Source organism: Scyliorhinus torazame, chromosome 2, assembly GCF_047496885.1.
Source record: "Scyliorhinus torazame isolate Kashiwa2021f chromosome 2, sScyTor2.1, whole genome shotgun sequence".
Taxonomy (NCBI): Eukaryota; Metazoa; Chordata; class Chondrichthyes; order Carcharhiniformes; family Scyliorhinidae; genus Scyliorhinus; species Scyliorhinus torazame.
This window is the reverse complement of record NC_092708.1, coordinates 261033076-261053611: the sequence shown is the minus strand read 5'-3', so window position 1 is coordinate 261053611 and position 20536 is coordinate 261033076. Positions and strand designations below refer to the sequence as shown.

Sequence of the window (20536 nt, the reverse complement as noted above, 5' to 3'; positions counted from 1 at the left end):
CCACAAGCACGACTGTGGACGGGTGACTGGCTCCGTAAAAGTAACAGGACCTGACCCTAGACCCCCAAAACAGTACGGGTTTCCCCTAGAGGCAGAGGGAGAAATCTTAAAAGTAATAGAGAGCTTATTAGAGCAGGGCGCACTTAGATCAGTAGCCTCCACTAATAATGCCCCGATTTGGCCAATGAGAAAGCCCGATGGATCATGGTGACTGACCATTGATTATCGAGAACTCAATAAAGTCACCCCCGCAGCAGCCCCCACCGTAGCAACAAGTCCCAAGACCATGCTCAAACAGGGACTCAATTCCCGCTACTTCACGGTTTTGGACATCAGTAATGGATTCTGGTCCATTCCATTGGCAAAGGCGTGCCAGTACAAATTTTCCTTCACCTTTAAAGCACAGCAGTACATGTGGACATGCCTGCCACAAGGATTCCACAACTCCCCCTCCATTTTCCACCGACAGCTGGCAAATGGATTAGCAAAATTCTCTCGCCCCGAATGTCTGGTACAGTATGTAGACGACCTACTACTGCAGACAGACACGAAGGAAGAGCACATTGAGCTTCTGTCCGAACTCCTGGAACTATTACATTCAATTGGTTGAAAAGTCCACCCCAAAAAGGCCCAGATTTTGGAAGAAAAAGTGGTATATTTGGGAACAATTATCACGCACGGTAAACGCGAGATCGAGCATAAAAGGATTGATTTGATTGCTAAATTGCCCCTTCCCCAGAACGTTTCAGCCCTCCGGTCGTTTTTAGGACTGGTTGGCTACTGCCGAAACCACATTGACGGTTTCACCAGCAAGGCAGCGCCCCTCTCAGACCTCATAAAGAAAGGAGCCCCCTAGGAATGGCTTCCGCAGCATACGGATGCTGTGGACTCTTTAAAACAGGCACTCATAGCAGCCCCCGCACTACAAGTTCCAGACCCGCTTTCCCCATACGCCATAGAGGTAGTGACCACAGACTGCACCCTTTCAGCCATGCTCCTCCAGGAACGGCACGACCAGTTAAGACCCGTAGCTTACGCCTCCCGACTTTTAGATGCCGTGGAGCAGGGATTTTCAACCTGTGAGAGGCACCTGCTCGCAGTTTTCTGGGCAGTCCAGTACTTTTCATATATTACCGGACTGAACCCCATCACAATTCTGACCGACCACACCCCCACCCAACTTTTACTGGACGGACGACTCAAGGACGGTACAGTAAGCCAAATAAGAGCAGCCAGATGGACCCTTCTCCTGCAGAGACGGGACATCACTGTGAAAAGGACAAAGACACACACCTACTTAGCCGACAATTTACAGTACCCCGGAACCCCCCATGAATGTGAGATTATCTCTCCACACCACAACACAGGCCCCTTTATCGCTAAAACACCCCCCAGGAAAATAGGAAATTCAACTCAGAGCCACCCGCACACGGACACGTGTGAGCCCATTAAGATTTATGTGGATGGATCTTCCACGGTCTTGGATGGGAAGTGCATAACAGGTTGCGGGATCTATGTCGAGGACGCGCAGGGACGCGCCCTTGAGGAAATAGCGTTAAAACTACCCGGAACTAGGCGCGCAGGCAGCAGACCTTGCGGCCATTGCATATGTTGTTGAGCAACCAGATTCCTTCCCCAGCCCAGCAGACATATACTCAGACAGCCTCTATGTCTGTAACAGCCTTACGGAATTTCTGCCCCTGTGGGAAGCACGAGGATTCGTTTCCGCAGACGGAAAACCCCTCCCCTCAGCCCCATTACTCCGCCATATTTTAGAAAAAGCCCAGAACAGGGGGCGAAATTCTCCGGTATCAGCGCGATGTCCGCCGACCGGCGTCCAAAACGGCACAAATCAGTCGGGCATCGCGCCGTCTCAAAGATGCGGAATCCTCCGCATCTTGGGGGGCCGAGCCCCAACCTTAAGGGGCTAGGCCCGCGCCGGACTAATTTCCGCCCCACCAGCTGCCGGAAAAAGCCTTTGGTGTCCCGCCAGCTGGCGCGGAAATGACATCTCCGGGCGGCGCATGCGCGGGAGCGTTAGCAGCCGCTCACGGCATCCCCGCACATGCGCTGTGGAGGGAGTCTCTTCCGCCTCCGCCATGGTGGAGACCGTGGCGAAGGCGGAAGGAAAAGAGTGCCCCCACGGCACAGGCCCGCCCGCGGATCGGTGGGCCCCGATCGTTGGCCAGGCCACCGTGGGGGCACCCCCCGGGGCCAGATCGCCCCGCGCCCCCCCCCAGGACCCCGGAGCCCGCCCGCGCCGCCTTGTCCCGCCGGTAAGGTAGGTGGTTTAATCTACGCCGGCGGGACAGGCATTCTAGCAGCGGAACTTCGGCCCATCCAGGCCGGAGAATCGCAGGGGGGGGGGGCGCCTACCGGCGCGATTCCCACCCCCGCCGAATATCCGGTGCCGGAGAATTCGGCAACCAGCGGGGGCGGGATTCACGCCAGCCCCCGGCGATTCTCCGACCCGGCGGGGGGTCGGAGAATCTCGCCCCGGACTTTTGGCATCATCAAAGTCCGCAGCCACCATCATTCCTCCCCCCCTGGAAATGTAAAAGCCGACGCACTGGCTAAAGCTGCTTCCAGTCATGGGTATTTTTGGAAACCCCCCGAAAACGCGCCAGTGAGTGCAGTTCAGGTCACACAGACTAGAATCGAGGATCTAGTAGAGGCCCAGAAGCAGGACAGCAATCTCACGGAGATTGTAAAGGGAAAGTAACCCGCCTCCTATGAGAGGTTTAGAAATACACTGACCACACATGACGGTGTGGTGTTAAAGGACACCCTTTATGTGGTTCCTGAACAGGACAGGAACCAATTGGTTTGTTTGTTCCATGACGGTCATGGACATCAGGGAATCGATCCCACTCCAGCCCATCTCAAACAGCTTTGTTGGTGGCCAAATTTAAAGGAAGATGTAAGCCATTACTTAGAAAATTGCCTTATCTGTGTGCAGAATAACCCTGACAGATATGCCAAAAAGGCCCAACTTAGCCACACCCGGCCCGTTAATGGCCCCTGGACTAACCTCCAGATTGATTTTATAGGTCCATTGCCCCCTTGCAGGAATGGCTATAAATATGTACTTGTGGTCATAGACACATTTACAAAATGGGTGGAAGCATTTCCAGCCGGCACAAACACTGCAAAAACCGCAGCCAAGATTCACCCAAAAATTCCACATTGCATACCACCCACAGTCGAGTGGTATCGTGGAGCGCATGAATCGGACCCTAAAATCCACCCTCAGAAAAATGGTCCAGCAGAACAACACCACTTGGGACTCAGTCCTCCCTTTTGCGCTGATGTTTTTGCGTCACACTATTTCTACATCCACAGGTTACACCCCACACACTCTCATGACCGGACGCCCCATGAAAGGCACAGAATACTTGTTAGGTTTAGACCTGACCAGCCCCGAAGTAACGGCCCTCACATACGAGAAAGCCGTGGAGCAATTAGTTGCAAATGTTAAAGCCGCTCAGTGAGCAGCCGCAGTAAAATTGGGCACCAGAAAGAAACAGAGCAAGGCTTGTTTCAACAAGACAGTGCATGCGACTGAGTACGATATCGGACAGCAAGTGATGCTTTTTGTATATAACCCCAGCACATTCCTGTCACCTAAATACTCGGGTCCGTATCCCATTGCGGATAAAGTAAGCCCTTCCGTTTATAAAATAAAGTACCCCAATGGTAAGACTGCCTGGTTTCATATAAACCAGCTGAAGGTTTATGGAACACAGTCGAACCACGCAAACCACGTCATGCTTGACGCAGCAGACCACACCCCGCCCACAGCCAATGTACCCCTACCAACCCCCACCACGTCCAGCCCAGCCAAGGACTCGACCTCGACTCCACCCCCGAAATATAGACTCCGCCCCGGAACGCCCACAGACTGCAGCAGCAGAGACAGCGACTGTGACTCGGACGATAGCCACAGCACGCCTCCCTACTATCCCCATGCAACCGGACCCACACCCAGCGACTCCGACTACGATCCAAGTGATCCCTTCCTGATCACTTTTCTGAACAAACCCCACCACCGACCACTAAACCACACTGACGACCCCGATTTTGTCGCCACACAACTAGACACCAATTATTGGCACCGTGACAACTCAAACCGACTTGTCCGCAACGACGAGAGCAACCCCAACTCACACCATGCAGCCCTTTCAGCCCTAATCCACTCCAGAGTTTGGCACCCGGGAGAAGAGGACGACCTTGGGTCTGACTCCCAAGCCGCCAACCCCTTTGCGACCCTGTTCGCAACCGAGAACTGAGGTGTCCAGATGATGTTTTAAAAGGAACCGCTTGGGAAAAGTGTTGTCCTTTCTGATGGAACCTGCAGAATGTTTTAGGTTGTTTGTAAGTTTGTTAAATGTTGTATGTCCGACAGGAGAATTTTTCTCACTGCCACACGCCTATTCGGCCCAAACCTCTGAGGATTTGCCCTCAGAGACCCACCGTTGCCACACGCTTGTTCAGAGGAACTAGCTTTTCAGCTGATACTTGTTCGGGTATCAGACGCCCGCTCGTAACTGCTCATCTGGTTCGAAGGATAGAACCACTACGGTAGCCCCACCACGATGACTACATTTTTGCCCGTTCTTGTCGGTTGCTCAGGTAGTGGAGAAAGATCTTGAGACCCGCCCTGCCAGGGAACCCCCCCCCCCCCCGCTGGTCAACTACGCTCGGGTAGGAGAGATACGGCATTGGTAGCCGTTCTACCCGGGGATTCCATCCAAATCCATACACACCTCATTTTGGCATTTTTCAGTTCAAAAAGTTTTGTTTGTTTAGGTAACCCTTAGGTTGCCGGCCATCTGCTATTTACATTCTGGAACATTTGGATGGTAAATCAGCACTGGTTTATTGTTGGGAAGTGTACCGTGTCCTAAAATTAGTTTTTTGGAAAAAAAATGAGGGAGTCACACATAGTGACCAATTATAAAGGGAATAATTGGCACCAAAGGACAGACACACTAGCATACCAGATATTAAACAAAGATAGTTACAGATACTGTGCTTGTTTCTACAGAACTCCAGAAGCTCCAGGACCGGAGAAAAGAAAGAAAGAGAAGGAAAGAGAACAGCCATGAAGACTTCCTTCATATTGATCAACATACTGTATATGAACTTTTGGTTGCACATGAACGCGAACCCCATGACTTCAAACCCCCCCAGCCGTTAATGTTTCACTGCCCCGCAGTACCCAGAGCCCAGTCACCACCGACACTACATCTTCCTGGTGTGCCAGGTTCATAACCTGGTACTCCCTGTCCCATAACCTGGTACTCCCTGTCCCATGTGATCGAAACACTATTAGCGTTGGCGATACTCTGCTGTGTAGTGCAGACTATGCGTCTACGAAAATGGAGAAGGAGAGCCTACCGCGCTCGAACCCCGGTATAGGATCAGATCCCCTATGTTCGGTTACATAGAATTTTTTTTTTTTTTTTTTAACAGTGCAGAAGGAGGCCATTCGGCCCATCGAGTCTGCACCGGCTCTTGGAAAGAGCACCCTACCCAAGCCCACACCACCCTATCCCCATAACCCAGTAACCCCACTCAACCAACACTAAGGGCAATTTTGGACACTAAGGGCAATTTAGCATGGCCAATCCACCTAACCTGCACATCTTTGGACTGTGGGAGGAAACCGGAGCACCCGGAGGAAACCCACGCACACACGGGGAGAACGTGCAGACTCCGCACAGGCAGTGACCCAGCCGGGAATCGAACTTGGGACCCTGGAGCTGTGAAGCAATTGCGCTAACCGCTATGCTACCGTGCTGCCCAAAACGACCAGACCCCTGACCCCCGCGATCTATTATAAAATAATAAAGTGCATTCACTTGCGTTTATTGTTGTTGTAAATAAAGAGATGTAAAAAACTTATCATGAGCAAAAAATTGTATGATCCTGAGCTCGACTGCCAAGCCAGGAAAGACTGCATGAAATGCTATGATTTTGTTGTATGATTGAGGAAGGTAGGATAATGGAATGTTTAGCGAGTGTAGTATACTAAGGATAAGTTAGAGGTTCCAAGTTTGTTGTTTTGTAATGCATGTCCCTGTCTGACAGAGCGCCCTTAGAATTGTTAGTTAAAATTTTTGTGCATAGCTATGGTCAGTGCAGAGGCCATGTAGGAGGTGTCCCCCCCCCCGGGTCAGGGAATGGAAAGTAACATAATGATGTGATCCTTCACGCTTCACGTTAGGATCACAAGGAGGGATTGTAGCCATTTAAAATGGCTAAATCCCGATTAGAATGGCCAAACCCCGATTTAAAATGGCGAACGGAAGAGGCTGATGGGAAAATCAGCCAACAGGACTCAAACAGGCAGCTGCAGGTAAAACAGTGTATTCGCCTCTGGGGAGGCCAGACAGAATCGATACCTGCAGCCATCAACATAACAACACACCAGCCATCTGAATACTAATCAGCAATCCCCGGGAACAATATGCTACAAATTAGACACACAAAGCCAACCCAGACTTTTCGGCGCCAGCAGGAGCCGACACAAAGAGAGGTGAACGACCACCCCAAAACCGCAAACCCCAATCACTTGGAACCAGGTACAGGGTCCGCCCCAAAAGGCGGGAAGCCCCTGGGGACTATAAGAATAGAGGCCAAGTTCAAATCGCCCTCTCTCCATCCTCCCGCACCCTTCGAGACCCTTCTGCTGACCTTCTACAACAGCTGCGAGAACCGTAAGTCTTACTTCAACGCTCGCTACGAGATAGGCACTCCTGATTATCGACCTGTACCCACTTTGAATCCCGCAGGCTCAGAACCCATACGAAAGGCCATTCGTTTCCCTGACCTGGTGGGCCATTTCCAAAGTTAAGTATTGGCCTGTTAGTTGTAGGAAGTAGCTTAGAAGTAGAATTAATGTATAAGTATTGATTACTGTATATAATAAATGTGCACGTGGTGGTATCAGAAAGATACCTGGCGACTCAAGAGCAAAGGTGATAGAACAAGAGCAATTAAACTGAGGCTAAAACGAGCAACAGCGCAGAGAAGATTTATAAGGAAGATACCAGAAATACGTGCCTGTACGCATCACAAAAAGATTGACAGGCTGGGTCTTTTCTCTTTTAAAAAAAGCTGAGGGATGACCGAATGAAGCATTTAAAATTATGAAAGATTTTGATAGAGAACGAGTGGAAACCTTTTGAGCTAACATGCAGGTGGAGGTTGCAAGTAAGGAGGCCACGGACATATTAGCATTGATGGCAAGAGGGATTTGAGTGTAGGATTGAAGAGGTGTGTATGCAGTTGACTGAAGCCTTTATCAGGCCTCTATTACTGGCCAGGGTTTAGAGAACCCTAAAGTATATCAAGGAGTTCACCTGACCCACAACTTTAAATAGATTTTGGTTATGTGTAGCACAAGGACCCACTTTACAGGTGTGGTGCAACAGAGAGCTAAAGGAGGTTTAAAACAAAACAATGTTTATTCTATGAATTCAGTTAACACTTTATAAACACACAGTAAACATCTTATCAACAAATCCAATAGGGTATTCAACAGGAAATTCTTCACTCAAGAGTGGTGAGAATGTGGAACTTTCTACCACAGGGAGTGGTTGAAGCAAATGGCTTAGATGTATTTAAGTGGAAACTGGGCAAACAAATGAGGTGAAGGGAACAAATGGTAGATATGGAAAAGATGAGACTTGAGGCTGCAGCACAATTGTGGGCAGCATGGTAGTTAGCACTATGGCTTCACAGCACCAGGGTCTCAGGTTCGATTCCCGGCTTGGGTCACAGTCTGTGCAGAGTCTGCACGTTCTCCCCGTGTCTGCGTGGGTTTCCTCCGGGTGCTCCGGTTTCCTCCCATAAGTCCCGAAAGATGTGCTATTAGGTAATTTAGACATTCTGAATTCTCCCTCTGTGTACCCTAACAGGCGCCAGAATATGGCGACTAGGGACTTTTCACAATCACTTCATTGTAGTGTTAATGTAAGCCCACTTGTGACAATAAAGATTATTATTGTTATTATCACCATTGGTTGGGCTGAATGACCTTTTTCCGTGTTGTATATCCAGTGTAATCCTATGTAATCCCTATGCAAAGTTGTAGCACCTGAAATATGACATTTTTACATGTAATGCCTTTGAATGGTGGGATATAACTGACATGCTCTGGAAAGCAGAACTTTTAATTACGCAGCAAACATCTGCTTAAATTGTCCCTCATGAGCACTGATTACAAGATATGTAAGATATGTACGCACTCTGCCCAACTATGTATTGATTCATAATAAATATAAAGCAGATTTCTGGGTAACTCCAATATTAGGTGTGCTGCCCAGTGTGGGTTTGAGCCACATGGGTCAATTCCCGAGTTAGCTGATCTTAGCCAGGCTAGTGATAAAGGCTGCAGTCCAAGAGCTGCAAATCAGACTGGTTCCACCTCAATCATTTAATGTGATGAGACTCAGATTATGTTCCCAACATGGTTAACTGGCCTCCTAACGCTCACTGAGGGAGATTGTGGAGAGGTGTTGGTATCAGTGCAACTCTATCCCAGCAAGTGAGCATCATCAGGAGAGGTGAAATGAGAATCCTTACTTGTTGAGGCGCATTTCAAGGATGTGGATGCGGAACATAACCTCAGAGCAGTAGGCCAAGTAGGCCTGTTCGTCTTCCTTGGTCATAGATATCTGGTTCTGCTGGTACCATTGCTGCTTACTCTGCAGCTCCTGGGCCTCCTAGAAAGAAAGAGCATGGAATTCAGCAGCCATTTTGAGCAGAGTATTTAAAAGGAAGAGAAATCTAGGTGGTCTACACATTGGGCAGAATTTTCAAAAAAATAGGTAGTGGGTGGGAAAAACAGCAAGAAGCCACCAGACCCAAAGGCAGCTGCTCAGCGCATAGCCAAAAAAAATTGAGTCTGCCCCGCCAGCAACTTTGGTTTTAAAAGATCAGGTGCCCTTTAACACAATAAATTAAATATAGAAACCCTTCACAGCCAAACAACAACCCTATTGCCATGAAACACTACCCCACACAGAAGCCCCCCCCCACCCTCCCCCCCTCCCCCCCACCCTCCCCCCCCCACCCTCCCCCCCACCCTCCCCCCCCACCCCCCACCCCCCCCACCCCCCACCCCCCCCACCCCCCACCCCCCCCCACCCCCCACCCCCCCCCACCCCCCCCCCCCCCCCCCCACACCCCGCCTACCGCACTGCCTCCTGGCACTGCCTCTGAAGAGGCAATGGCAGGGGACAGTGCTAGGGGGCACTGCCGGGGGGGTTCCTTGAGGGAGGTGGTGTTGGTGGACACTTTATCAACCTGCCCAGCCATTTTCTGTTTTTTTAATAAATTTAGAGTAACCAATTCATCTTTTTCCAATTAAGGGTCAATTAAGCGTGGCCAATCCACATAGCCTACACATCTTTGTGTTGTGGGGGTGAGACCCACACAGACACGGGGAGAATGTGTAAACTCCACACAGACAGTGACCCAGAGCCGGGATCGAACCTGGGACCTCGGCGCCGTGAGGCAACAGTGCTAACCACTGAGTCACCGTGCTGCCCAGCCATTTTCAATGATTTATGCACATACAGTCCCAGTTCTCTGCTCCTGGACCCACTTTAGAATTGTACCCTTTTATTATATATTGCGTCTCCTTGTTCTTCCTACAAAAATGTATACTTTAAATATCTGTGCATTAAATTCCATCAGCCATGCGCCCCACCATACCATCAGCCCATATGTGTCCTCTTGAAGCCTATCATTATTCTCCTCACTACACTTACAAGTTTTATGTCTTGAAATTATGACCTGCACATCCAATCTGAAGCATTAACACATATCAAGAAAGGCAGAGATGCTAATCCACACTTCTGGGAAACCCCACTCTATACCTTCCTCCAGTCCAAAGAAACACTGTTCACCACTACTCTGTTTCCTGTCACTCACTCAATTTCATATCCATGCTCCAACTATCCACACTTGTCAAAAGAGACTTTTAATTTTGCCTGGGATTATTGTTTCTCAAAGCCCTCTTACCACTGAGGTTAAACTTACTATATATAGCCTATAGTTGCTGGGCTTATCCTTACACTCATTTTTGAACAGGGCTATAACATTTACAATTTGCCAATCCTCTGGCATTACCCACTACCTGCCACCGCCCCCCCTTATCTAAGGAGGATTGGACGATTATGGAGTGTCGCTGCAATTTGCACCTTTACTTCCCTCAGCATCCCATCGAATCCTGGTGGCTGTGGCTTATCAACCTTAAGTATAGTCACCCAACAGTTTCAAGAAGGAGATGGATATATTTCTGATTTTTAAAAAGGGTTAAAGGGATAAGGGCAACAGGTAGGGAGGTGGATTTGAGACCAGGAAGAGATCAGCCATGATCTGATTGAATGGCGGAGCAGGCTTGAAGGACTGAATTGCCTACTTTGCTCCTAATTTCTATGTTCGTATGATCAGAAGCTCATCTTGGGAGATGGACATGAGATCAAAGTTATGAACAGACATGATGTCAGATAAACAGCGGAGGAGTTGACAGAGGTGGTGGTAAGGGAGAACTTCGCGAAGACCCTGGTCTTGGCCAGCTTGAGGTGAATGCCTGTGAATAAGTTGGCTACGCTTTTGGTGCAAAATAGTTCAGTGCTTGGGAGAAAATTAAAATTAAAATGTAAAAATCTGGACACTGCTGGTCTCCTGCAACAATGAGCTTTACAGTCAGCTTCAACTCCTTCATTAACGTTACGCTTCTGGAGAAATTCTACGACATTAATAAGTGCTAATATCAATGAAAAATGTTGCTATAGTCATTACAAAGAGCTCCAAGGCTCTTTGCAGATTTCTTTTCTTTCACTTACTGCCAGTTTCATGTGACTCTTTCCCTCCACTTATCGCCATACATTATCAGATGTTACTTAACTGGCATTCCCTTTCACTCCCTGATCACCAGCAAAAGAACAAGATGGATTGCGATTTGGAGACAGAGATGTTGCAGCTTCCAGCAAGTGAAAGCCCTTGGACTTACTTACATGATTGCTATCAATGCTGACTGTGTGAGAATATGGAGCTGTGGGCCTGCATCCATCACTCTGCAGACAAGCGTGATGGACCATGTCAACATTAGGTGGGAATGTGGTGGACGAGAGTGAATAATGTGATGTGTGGAAGGACGTCCAATACCTTCTCAAAACGGCTTTGGATGAGATTGGCTGTATCAATCAGCCTCTGCTTCATGTCCGTCAGGCAGTCATTCCTGAGTGTCAAGGCTACTTTCTTTGTAATTCTTCTGGGCTGTCCAAGCCGGGCAAGGAAGGGGGCAAGGTAATCGAGCTCCTCTTCGGCACGCCGCATTCGTTGTTCCTGTTCTAACCTCACCTGAGGAATAAAATTTTGCATAATGTAAATGGTTTGCATAATTTGAAAACAAAAGGGATAGCTTCCATGCAGCCCATTTATACCAGCACTGAAATCAATGGAATGTGTTCTACAAAGGCAAGAGTTTTGCCAAAGTGGTGAAGTTGACAAGTATCCACTGTATCTCATTACTGTGGTTAACAACAATCAATACTGTGTCCCTGGAGTCAACTTTTCATCAACTGTAACTGAGAGAAGGTGAAGTATGCACAGCACCAACAAGAGACAAACACAGTAAAAGGAAGAACAGGGTGAATCACGAAGTGACAAGTACAAAATGGTAAGCATAGGTTTTAAAAGCCTGAAAACTGCAGGAAGGAGAGATGAAGGTAGTAAACGAGGTCCCAGTAAAGAATGAGTTAATGTATGAGATTGTATGATTAGACATAATTCACCACAATTGGACATATGTGAGAAGGAGGGAGAGCGCTGGCATACTTGAAGCCTAAAAAAGGAAAGTTGAGAAGAGCAGTGACTGAAAGTAGAGAGATAACAACAACTGTTATGGAGAGAAGGATTGAAGACTAAAGTTGCTAGCATTGTCTATTAGTGTGAAACATAAAGCACACCCAATATTCCACCCTTGTTTGGATAAATGGATGAGTGCCATCGGAAGATTTGTTGATGTCTGTCCAGAACTTTGCATTTCCAGTGATTCTGGAATGTATCACCTGATTGGCAGCTTTGAGGCCAGATAATCCTGTCAGAGAATGGATGGGTAACCAGTTGGTAATCTGTTTGTTAATCTCATCATCAGACACTCAACTGCCACAAAAGTGTTTAGGGCATTTCACAGCCACTGTAACACCTTATAAGACATGTTTGTAGCATAAAATCATCACCCTCTTTAGTACTGGACCATAGATGCTAGATTAGAATAATAGAATCTCTACAGTGCAGAAGGAGGCCATTTGGCCCATCGGGTCTGCACTGACCCTCCGAAAGAGCACCCCACCTAGGCCCTATCCCCATAATCCCACCTAACCTGTACATCCCTGAACACCAAGGGGCAATTTTATCATGGCCAATCCACCTAACCTGCACATCTTTGGGTTGTGGGAGGAAACCAGGGCACCTGGAGGAAACTCACGCAGACACGGGGAGAAAGTGCAAACTCCACACAGATTCAGTCTTTCAGTACCCAGCCTCCACTGAGAATGCCAAACTCAGCAACAGCAGTGATCTGAGTGGCACAATTGGTTTCAGAGCGTTGAGCTGGAGGAATAATCCAAATACCATCCTGTGAGTCCTGCTGAAAGGTTTGCATGTGAACAGTGGGCAGAATCAGGATTGGCCCAGTTGTGAAACCCCCACGTTGAACTGCATGCCAACATATTTTCCAGCATTAACCTATGAGGAGTTGAGGCAGCAACTGCTATTAGTGCCTGTAGAACTATACCCTGCTCCTCTCACATGAGAAGAGAAAATCAAATTAGGGAGCAAACCCCACATACAGGGGTGGCACAGTATTGTCTCACAGCACCAGTGACCCAGGTTTGATTCTGATCTTGGGTGACTGTGTGTGTGGAGTTTGCACATTCTCCCCGTGTCTGCGTGGGTTTCCTCCAGGTGCTACGGTTTCCTCCCATAGTCCAAAGATGTGCAGGTTAGGTGGATTGACCATGCTAAATTGACCCTTAGTGTCCAAAAAGGTTAGGTGGGGTTATGGGGATAGGGTGGGTCTGTGGGCTAGGTACGGTGCTATTTCAGAGGGTTGGTGCAGATTCAATGGGCCGAATGGCCTCCTTCTGCATTGTAGGGATTCTATGATAATATACAACCCACCTTTATAATAAACAGATGATTATGGAAAATTAAAAAATAAATATTTAGCAACTGTCTAATGGAGTTGCAAATCATTTAGAAGATTCATTTTATATGTAAAGCACTAGAATGGACTGACAACATGTCATTTACAGCATCACGGAGTGTTTCAAGTGTAAAACAACATGAATCAAATAAAGCAAATTTAATGTTTAATGCCCAATAAGTAAAGACTATAGCAATCAGACCACAGGTCCAAATCAACACCTGACAATTCAACCCATCCATAAATAGTCCCAAAGGCAGTGTTAACAGTTTATGAAGTCATGAATAAAACATGGCTTTAGGATATTGGAATTAATTGTAAATAGACTCCCAGTAGAACCTCATCACCCACTAGAATTACAACACTCAAGGTCATGATGAAAGAGAACATTCTCCACAGAACTACCTTCCACAGCAATTATGGTCGGAAGCTCAATCTGTAACCATAGGAACATGCTCCCCAAGGAAATATGTTACATTACATAATCACATTGATCACTCCTTGATCCTAACTCTGTAGAAAACCTCACAGAATGCTCTGTAATTTTTAGCATTCTATTGTGCAACAATTCTCCAATTGTCACCACAACAAGAGAATATTGGACTCCATCGCGGATAATTTGTTGTTGTATGTCGCGGACCCAGTGGAGGGGATGCCCGAGATAATGCAGACACTCAGGGAGTTTGGGGAATTTTCGGGATATAAACTGAATATGGGAAAGAGTGAGCTGTTTGTGGTGCACCCTGGGGAACAGAGCAGGGGAATAGATGATTTGCCGCTGAGGAGAGTAACAAGGGATTTTCGGTACCTAGGGATCCAGATAGCCAGGAACTGGGGAACCTTGCATAAACTTAATTTAGGAAGATTGGTGGAGCAGATGGAAGAGGATTTTAGGAGATGGGACATGGTGCCCCTGTCACTGGCGGGTAGGGTGCAGGCGGTCAAAATGGTGGTCCTTCCGCGATTTCTTTTTGTGTTCCAGTGCCTCCCTGTGATGATTACCAAGGCTTTTTTCAAAAAAGTGGATAAGAGCGTTATGAGCTTTGTGTGGGCTGGGAAGACCCCAAGAGTGAAGAGGGGGTTTCTGCAGCGTAGCAGGGATAGGGGAGGACTGGCACTGCTGAGCTTAAGTGACTATTATTGGGCCGCCAATATATCAATGGTATGTAAGTGGATGGGGGAAGGGGAGGGAGCGGCGTGGAAAAGACTAGAGATAGCGTCCTGTAGGGGAACCTGCCTGCAAGTATTAGCGACGGCGCCTTTACCGTTCTCCCCGAAAAAGTACACCACAAGTCCAGTGGTGGTGGCAACACTGAATATTTGGGGGCAGTGGAGACGGCATAAGGGAGTGACGGTGCCTCGGGGAGGTCCCCGATAAGGAACAACCATAGGTTTGTCCCGGGGAAGATAGATGGGGGATTTAAAGTCTGGCAGAGAACAGGGATTGTGCAATTGAGGGATTTGTTCCTAGACGGGACGATTGCGAGTCTGGGAGCACTGACGGAAAAATATGGGTTGCCACCGGGAATGCATTTCGGTATATGCAACTGAGGGCTTTTGCGAGGCAACAGGTGAGGAAATTTCCGCAGCTCCCGGCGCAAGAGATTCAGGACAGGGTGATTTTGGGGGCATGGGTGGGGGATGGTAGGGTGTCAGATGTATACAGGGAAATGAGAGACGAGGGGGAGATCATGGTGGATGAGCTGAAGGGAAAATGGGAAGAGGAGCTGGAGGAAGAGATCGAGGAGGGGCTGTGGGCAGATGCCCTAAGTAGGGTAAACTCTTCGTCCTCATGCGCCAGGCTCAGCCTGATACAATTCAAGGTTCTACATAGGGCGCATATGACTGGAGAAAGGTTAAGTATATTTTATGGAGTGGAGGACAGATGCGGGAGATGCGTGGGAAGCCCAGCGAACCACACCCACATGTTTTGGTCATGCCCGGCACTACAGGGGTTCTGGGTGGGGGTGGCAAATGTGCTTTCGAAGGTGGTGGGGGTCCGGGTCGAGCCAGGCTGGGGGTTGGCTATATTCGGGGTTGCAGAAGAGCCGGGAGTGCAGGAGGCAAGAGAGGCTGATGTTTTGGCCTTTGCGTCCCTAGTAGCCCGGCGAAGGATATTGCTTATGTGGAAGGAAGCTAGGCCCCCGGGCGTGGAGGCCTGGATAAACGACATGGCAGGGTTTATAAAATTGGAGCGAATTAAGTACGCACTAAGAGGTTCGGCTCAAGGGTTCACCAGGCGGTGGCAACCGTTCCTTGACTACCTTGCAGAACGATAAGGGAAATGGGAAGGTAGCGGCAGTAACCCGGGGGGGAGGGGGGGAGGGGGGAGAGGGGAGGGCCCACGCGGGCCCTCAGGGGTTTCCTATAGTTTGTATATTAGCTATTTATACTGGCGTGTGGGACTTCATTGTTTTGGAGAGTTATTATTATTTTGTTGTTGGCAGTTGCCGTTTGGTTAATATATTATTTATTTGTTAAAAACGGTCATTATTATTTATATTGTTTTAAAGTTGTAAAAAGGAGAAAATCCTGTACTGTTCTTGTTATTGGACTCCATGTGGGCTACCCCATGCTTAACCGTCAACACAACAATGGGATCCCGCAACATGAATTAGGGCATCACTTTCTCAAATGTACCTGGCACAAGTGGAGTGTCATTAAGGAATCAAGGTATTCCCCACTCAGTTGCCAGGTCATTGGGTCTTAATCAAGAAAAACATGCTCAACTATCACCATAGCGACTGGAAAATTAAATGTACTAATGAGACATCCCATGCTCAGCAGTTAGAGAATCATTTTTCTAATCTACACTGAACAGTCACAAGAGCAATGAAGATTTACACTCAAACCTTGATTTTAAATATTTCCTTTAGAATATGTTGCTCATTCTAATAATTTGCAAGACCTTGGGCACGATCTAATAGAAATGTTTCTAAGTGTGATTTCAGATGGCAGAGCCAGATTATGCTGGGGCCTCTGGAGCTCACTCCAGCTGCTCCTCCATTCCCTCAGGGCCCTATGGGACAAGGGTTTGGCTGGGGGTTTCTCCCTGGCTCTGTCGGCGAGTTCCCCACCGATATCGAACAACACTTCGTCGCTTTTTCGGGCCCTGGGGAATTTCTCTCCAGGCTAGCCCACATTTTTCCATCACAGGGGAGCTGAACTCACTGGCCAGATCGGCTCCTCAGAGACTGGGCCACCATTTTGAAAGGTCGCTCCGATCTCTAAGTGAGCTTGAGTGTCTCCTAAACCCACAGGTAATGTCACCCCCCCACACACAGGGGTACTACCGCACAAGTGAGGACACCCCGCTATGGGATCGCTGAGGGCCACCACTTTTCAGACCTTCCCACTGCCCCTTTCTGCACCCCCCGCCCTTTCAGGACCCCCACCCTTCACACACACACCCCCCCCCCCCGACCTTCCGGAGACTCCTTCATACCCTCCTCCAATCCCACCCTTCATACCCCCCTCACACCTCCTTTCATGGGCATGGCTCCCCCTCATCCCTGACCCTTAGCAGTACTACAATGGCACCTAGGCACCCTGGCAGTGCCAAGGAGCCAGCTGGTAGGGCCAAGGTTCCCAGGAGAGAGCCAGGGTGACACCCTGCCCTGTCCTTGACTACCCAGGGACCTCTACTGGCCTGGGAGAACCCCCTGGTGTTGTTCCGCCTCGTCCACGTTTGCGTGGATCAATACTAATCGGCGCCCAGCTGAGGTCTCCTAGTCTCAGGCAGACGTTGTAGAGGCACTGCAGAGCATGTCCCAGTCACTGAGGAACGTGTCCCAGATCCAGATGGACATTGCCGAGGTACTCCAGAGTACGGCTGAGGGTGTCGACACCATGGTACAGACAATGGGATGCCGTCAGGGCTGGTAGACCAGATTATGCTGGGGCCTCTGGAGCTCACTCCAGCTGCTCCTCCATTCCAAGGTGCCCTCAGGGCCCTACGGGACAAGGGAGTGCAGGAGGCTGACCCAGGACCTTCAAACAGTGAGACGGCAGTGGTTTCCAGCTCTCCAGAATCTCTCTCTCTCTCCCTATGAGGAGTGGTGAGGATGAGCGCCTCCCTGGTCCTCCATCCACCGGATACTCCCACAGTTCCTCCTGTGCTCATCCACCAACTCCTCCTAATCTGGTCCCTCCTCGTCCTCCTTAGACAAGGCCACATGTCCCTTCTCCACCTCCAGCACATCACCCTGCTGCTGTGCCAGGTTGTGGAGGGCACAGCAGACCTCCACAATTTCGGCACCCCTTTGAAAAGGTGTACTGCACCATCAGAGTGGTCGAGGCATCGGAACCACATTTTGAACAATTGATGCACTGCTCAATAACAACATGGGCGGCCCGAGTGTTTGATTGTTTGTTGCTTCCTCTGTGGTGTTAGCGCCTCCAGTGTTAAGGCAAAGTGTCCAGGTCTCACAGTCTGTCTGTGTGGGTCTCACCATAACCCAAAGATGTGCAGGATAGGTGGATTAGCCATGCAAAATTGTCCCTTAAATGGAAAAAAAATAATTGGGTACTCTAAATTTTAAAAAAGCCCGGCCCCCACCGCATCCCCCAACCCATTATTGACCAATAAACTGTTCAATTATCTAAAAGTCATAAAATGCCCAATGAATAGAAAATGATATAATAACAGCGACAAAGTGGGCGGGATTCTCCACTCCCGCGCCGAAGTGCCCACGGCGTCGTGAACGCTGTCGAGGTTCACGACGGCGCGAAACGGCCCCTATCCCGACCGATACAGGGCCCGATAATGGGCTAGGAGCGGGGCCGTGTCATTTACACGCGCCAGGCCTTGTCACCGCGTAAAGGCGGCGCCGCATAACTGGCGTCACCCGCGCATGCGTGGTTGCCATCCTCTCCGAGTCCGCCCCGCAAGAAGATGGCAGATGATCTTGCGGGGCTGCGGAAGAAAGGAGGTCCTCCTTCAGAGAGGACGGCCCTACGATCGGTGGGCACCGATCGCGGGCCAGGCTCCATTTGAGGTACCCCCTCAGGATCCCTCCTCCCCCCCCCCCCCCCCGCAGGCCGCCCCCCCCAGCGTTCCCGCGCTGTTCCCGACAGCAGCGACTAGGTGTGGACGGCGCCGGGGAGAACCTGCCATTTTGCCTAAACTCGGCCCATCCGGGCCTGAGAATAGCAGGGGTGCCGGAGAATCGCCATTTTGGGTGTCTCGGGCGATTCTCCAGCCTGCGGCCCGTGGAACTTGACGGGGCCGTTCCCGCCGCTTGGGAGAATTGCGGGAGGTGTCGGACCGGCGTCGCTGGAAAATTTGGCGGCCCAGGCGATTCTCCCAACCAGCGCGGGAGTGGAGAATCGCGCCCAGAATATCTCTTATAGGACCTTTAACTATCTTCAAATATGATGTGGAGATGCCGGCGTTGGACTGAGGTGAGCACAGTACGAAGTCTTACAACACCAGGTTAAAGTCCAACATGCTTGTTTCGATGTCACTAGCTTCATTCACCTGAGGAAGGAGCAGTGCTCCGAAAGCAAGTGACATCGAAACAAACCTGTTGGACTTTAACCTGGTGCTGTAAGACTTCGTACTATCTTCAAATAGTTTAATGGGAACAGACATTAAACAGTGCTTGCAATTCCCATTAAGTTCTTTACATGTGTTTATGATGCAGAGACTACATGTAATCGTAGAATCAATGTTTGAAAAATAATTAATTAAGTTAATTGCCTCTTCAAATCTATTATTAAAATAGAGGTGGAATTATCTTGGATGTTTCCTTGGCACCTGGTCATCTCAACTGAATGTAGTATCCATGGTGAGGCCTGACCAGGACGACAAGTCTCAGACTGTACTGATTTGCTGATCTTGCTCAGTACTCTGGACGCGATCTACCGGCCATATTGCAACTGAAAGTCAGTGTGGCGTGGCGCAATGTGGCCGGTAGATGCTGGAGACTCTGTTCACAGGATCTACCCAGCTCAATACGTAATATGATCTCGTAAGACATGATGTGAATCCCGCTCATTGTGGATGGAATCACTTTAAGGTAAATCTGCATATTAGAGCGAGACAGCTAGTCTCACTATAATACGAAGTTCCCTGAGGCAACTGAGACATCGGTATTGTGGTACTGAAAACATGCTGAGAAGATACACATGGAACAGGAACAGAAACTGTCTCATGAGGCCTTGGCTGGAATCGATACTGGCCATCTGCAAAAGCACTCAAGTCAAAGCATAAACCTGTTATTGCTATATGGACTTTGTGATTACCCACTCCAATGTCTATGAATATGTAACAAACTTCCAGACACAGGTGATCAACTTTGCAGCAGGACGAAGAACAGACAAAAGCCATCTGACTCCATAATGAGCCGATGGATGGTCAGACTAATAATAGTCTTTATTGTCACAAGTAGGCTTATATTAACACTGCAATGAAGTTACTGTGAAAAGCCCCTAGTCGCCACATTCCGGCGCCTGTGCCCCCAACAGGTGCGGAAAATGGCGACTAGGGGCTTTTCACAGTAACTTCATCGCAGTGTTAATGTAAGCCTACTTGTGACAATAAAATTATTATTATTAGGGAGCTTCAGAGGACAATGGGTCTTAATTGAACCACCATCGATAATCAGGAGTATTCTGCCTTTCCCATTAATCATTTGGGGTCTGGCTGGGACAATGGCCGGTGGTGTGCATATACATGTGACTCAATTCAAGCTTCCCAGTATAAAGAAAGGAGCATCAAACAGATCTTGAGCGATAACCTGGGGGTCCCAGGCACAGCCATTGCAAGAAGAAAGAACCCTGGGTTTCAAACCCATAGAAACATCCACATCGAATGACCGAAGCCTGCCAGCCTCCTTTACTAAGTGCGGGTAAAACCCAAAGCTCAACTGTGAGTCTGAGTCATATTTTCTTGAGTAATAGAATTGTGAATAAAATTGTGTAAAACTGTGAACCTGTTTTGTCCTTTGTTCACCTCGCAAATAAGGGCGCCTGAGTAAAACGTTTAAGTAAACTGGTGGAACGGACTTCCGGTGACGGTGGGCAGGAGGCAGCCGCACAATGGAGGGCTCTTGTTCGGGAACGGCATTTTGGGGGCTTTAAGCCCGGTCCCAGGGTCCACGGAGGCGGCAAAAGCAGGGAGAAGGCACAGAGGAGGCACAGTGAAGGCACAGTAAAGGAAAATGTCGAGGGTGAGCAAAAAAACAGCCGTTAAAAAAACAGCTGAAGGTCCTTCGGGGCGTGGAAAGGTCACCGCGGGGTCACCAAGGAAAATGGAGGCTGGAGCACCGGGGAGGCCGCATTGCTTACAGCTGAAGAAATAACTAA

The 20536-nt window shown here is 49.0% G+C and overlaps 1 protein-coding gene across 5 annotated transcripts in view; it reads right to left on the bottom strand.

Moving 5' to 3' along the window:
• The window catches only part of ccdc135 (coiled-coil domain containing 135), a 303907-nt gene that overhangs the window by 8549 nt on the left and 274822 nt on the right, over positions 1–20536 (bottom strand). For all 5 annotated transcript variants that reach the window (XM_072486250.1, XM_072486255.1, XM_072486247.1 and 2 more), the window contains 2 exons: positions 11185–11379; positions 8593–8732 (listed from right to left, as the gene is read on the bottom strand). In XM_072486250.1, the coding sequence (XP_072342351.1) occupies positions 8593–8732; positions 11185–11379 (335 nt within the window). The remainder of the gene's footprint in view (positions 1–8592; positions 8733–11184; positions 11380–20536) is intronic.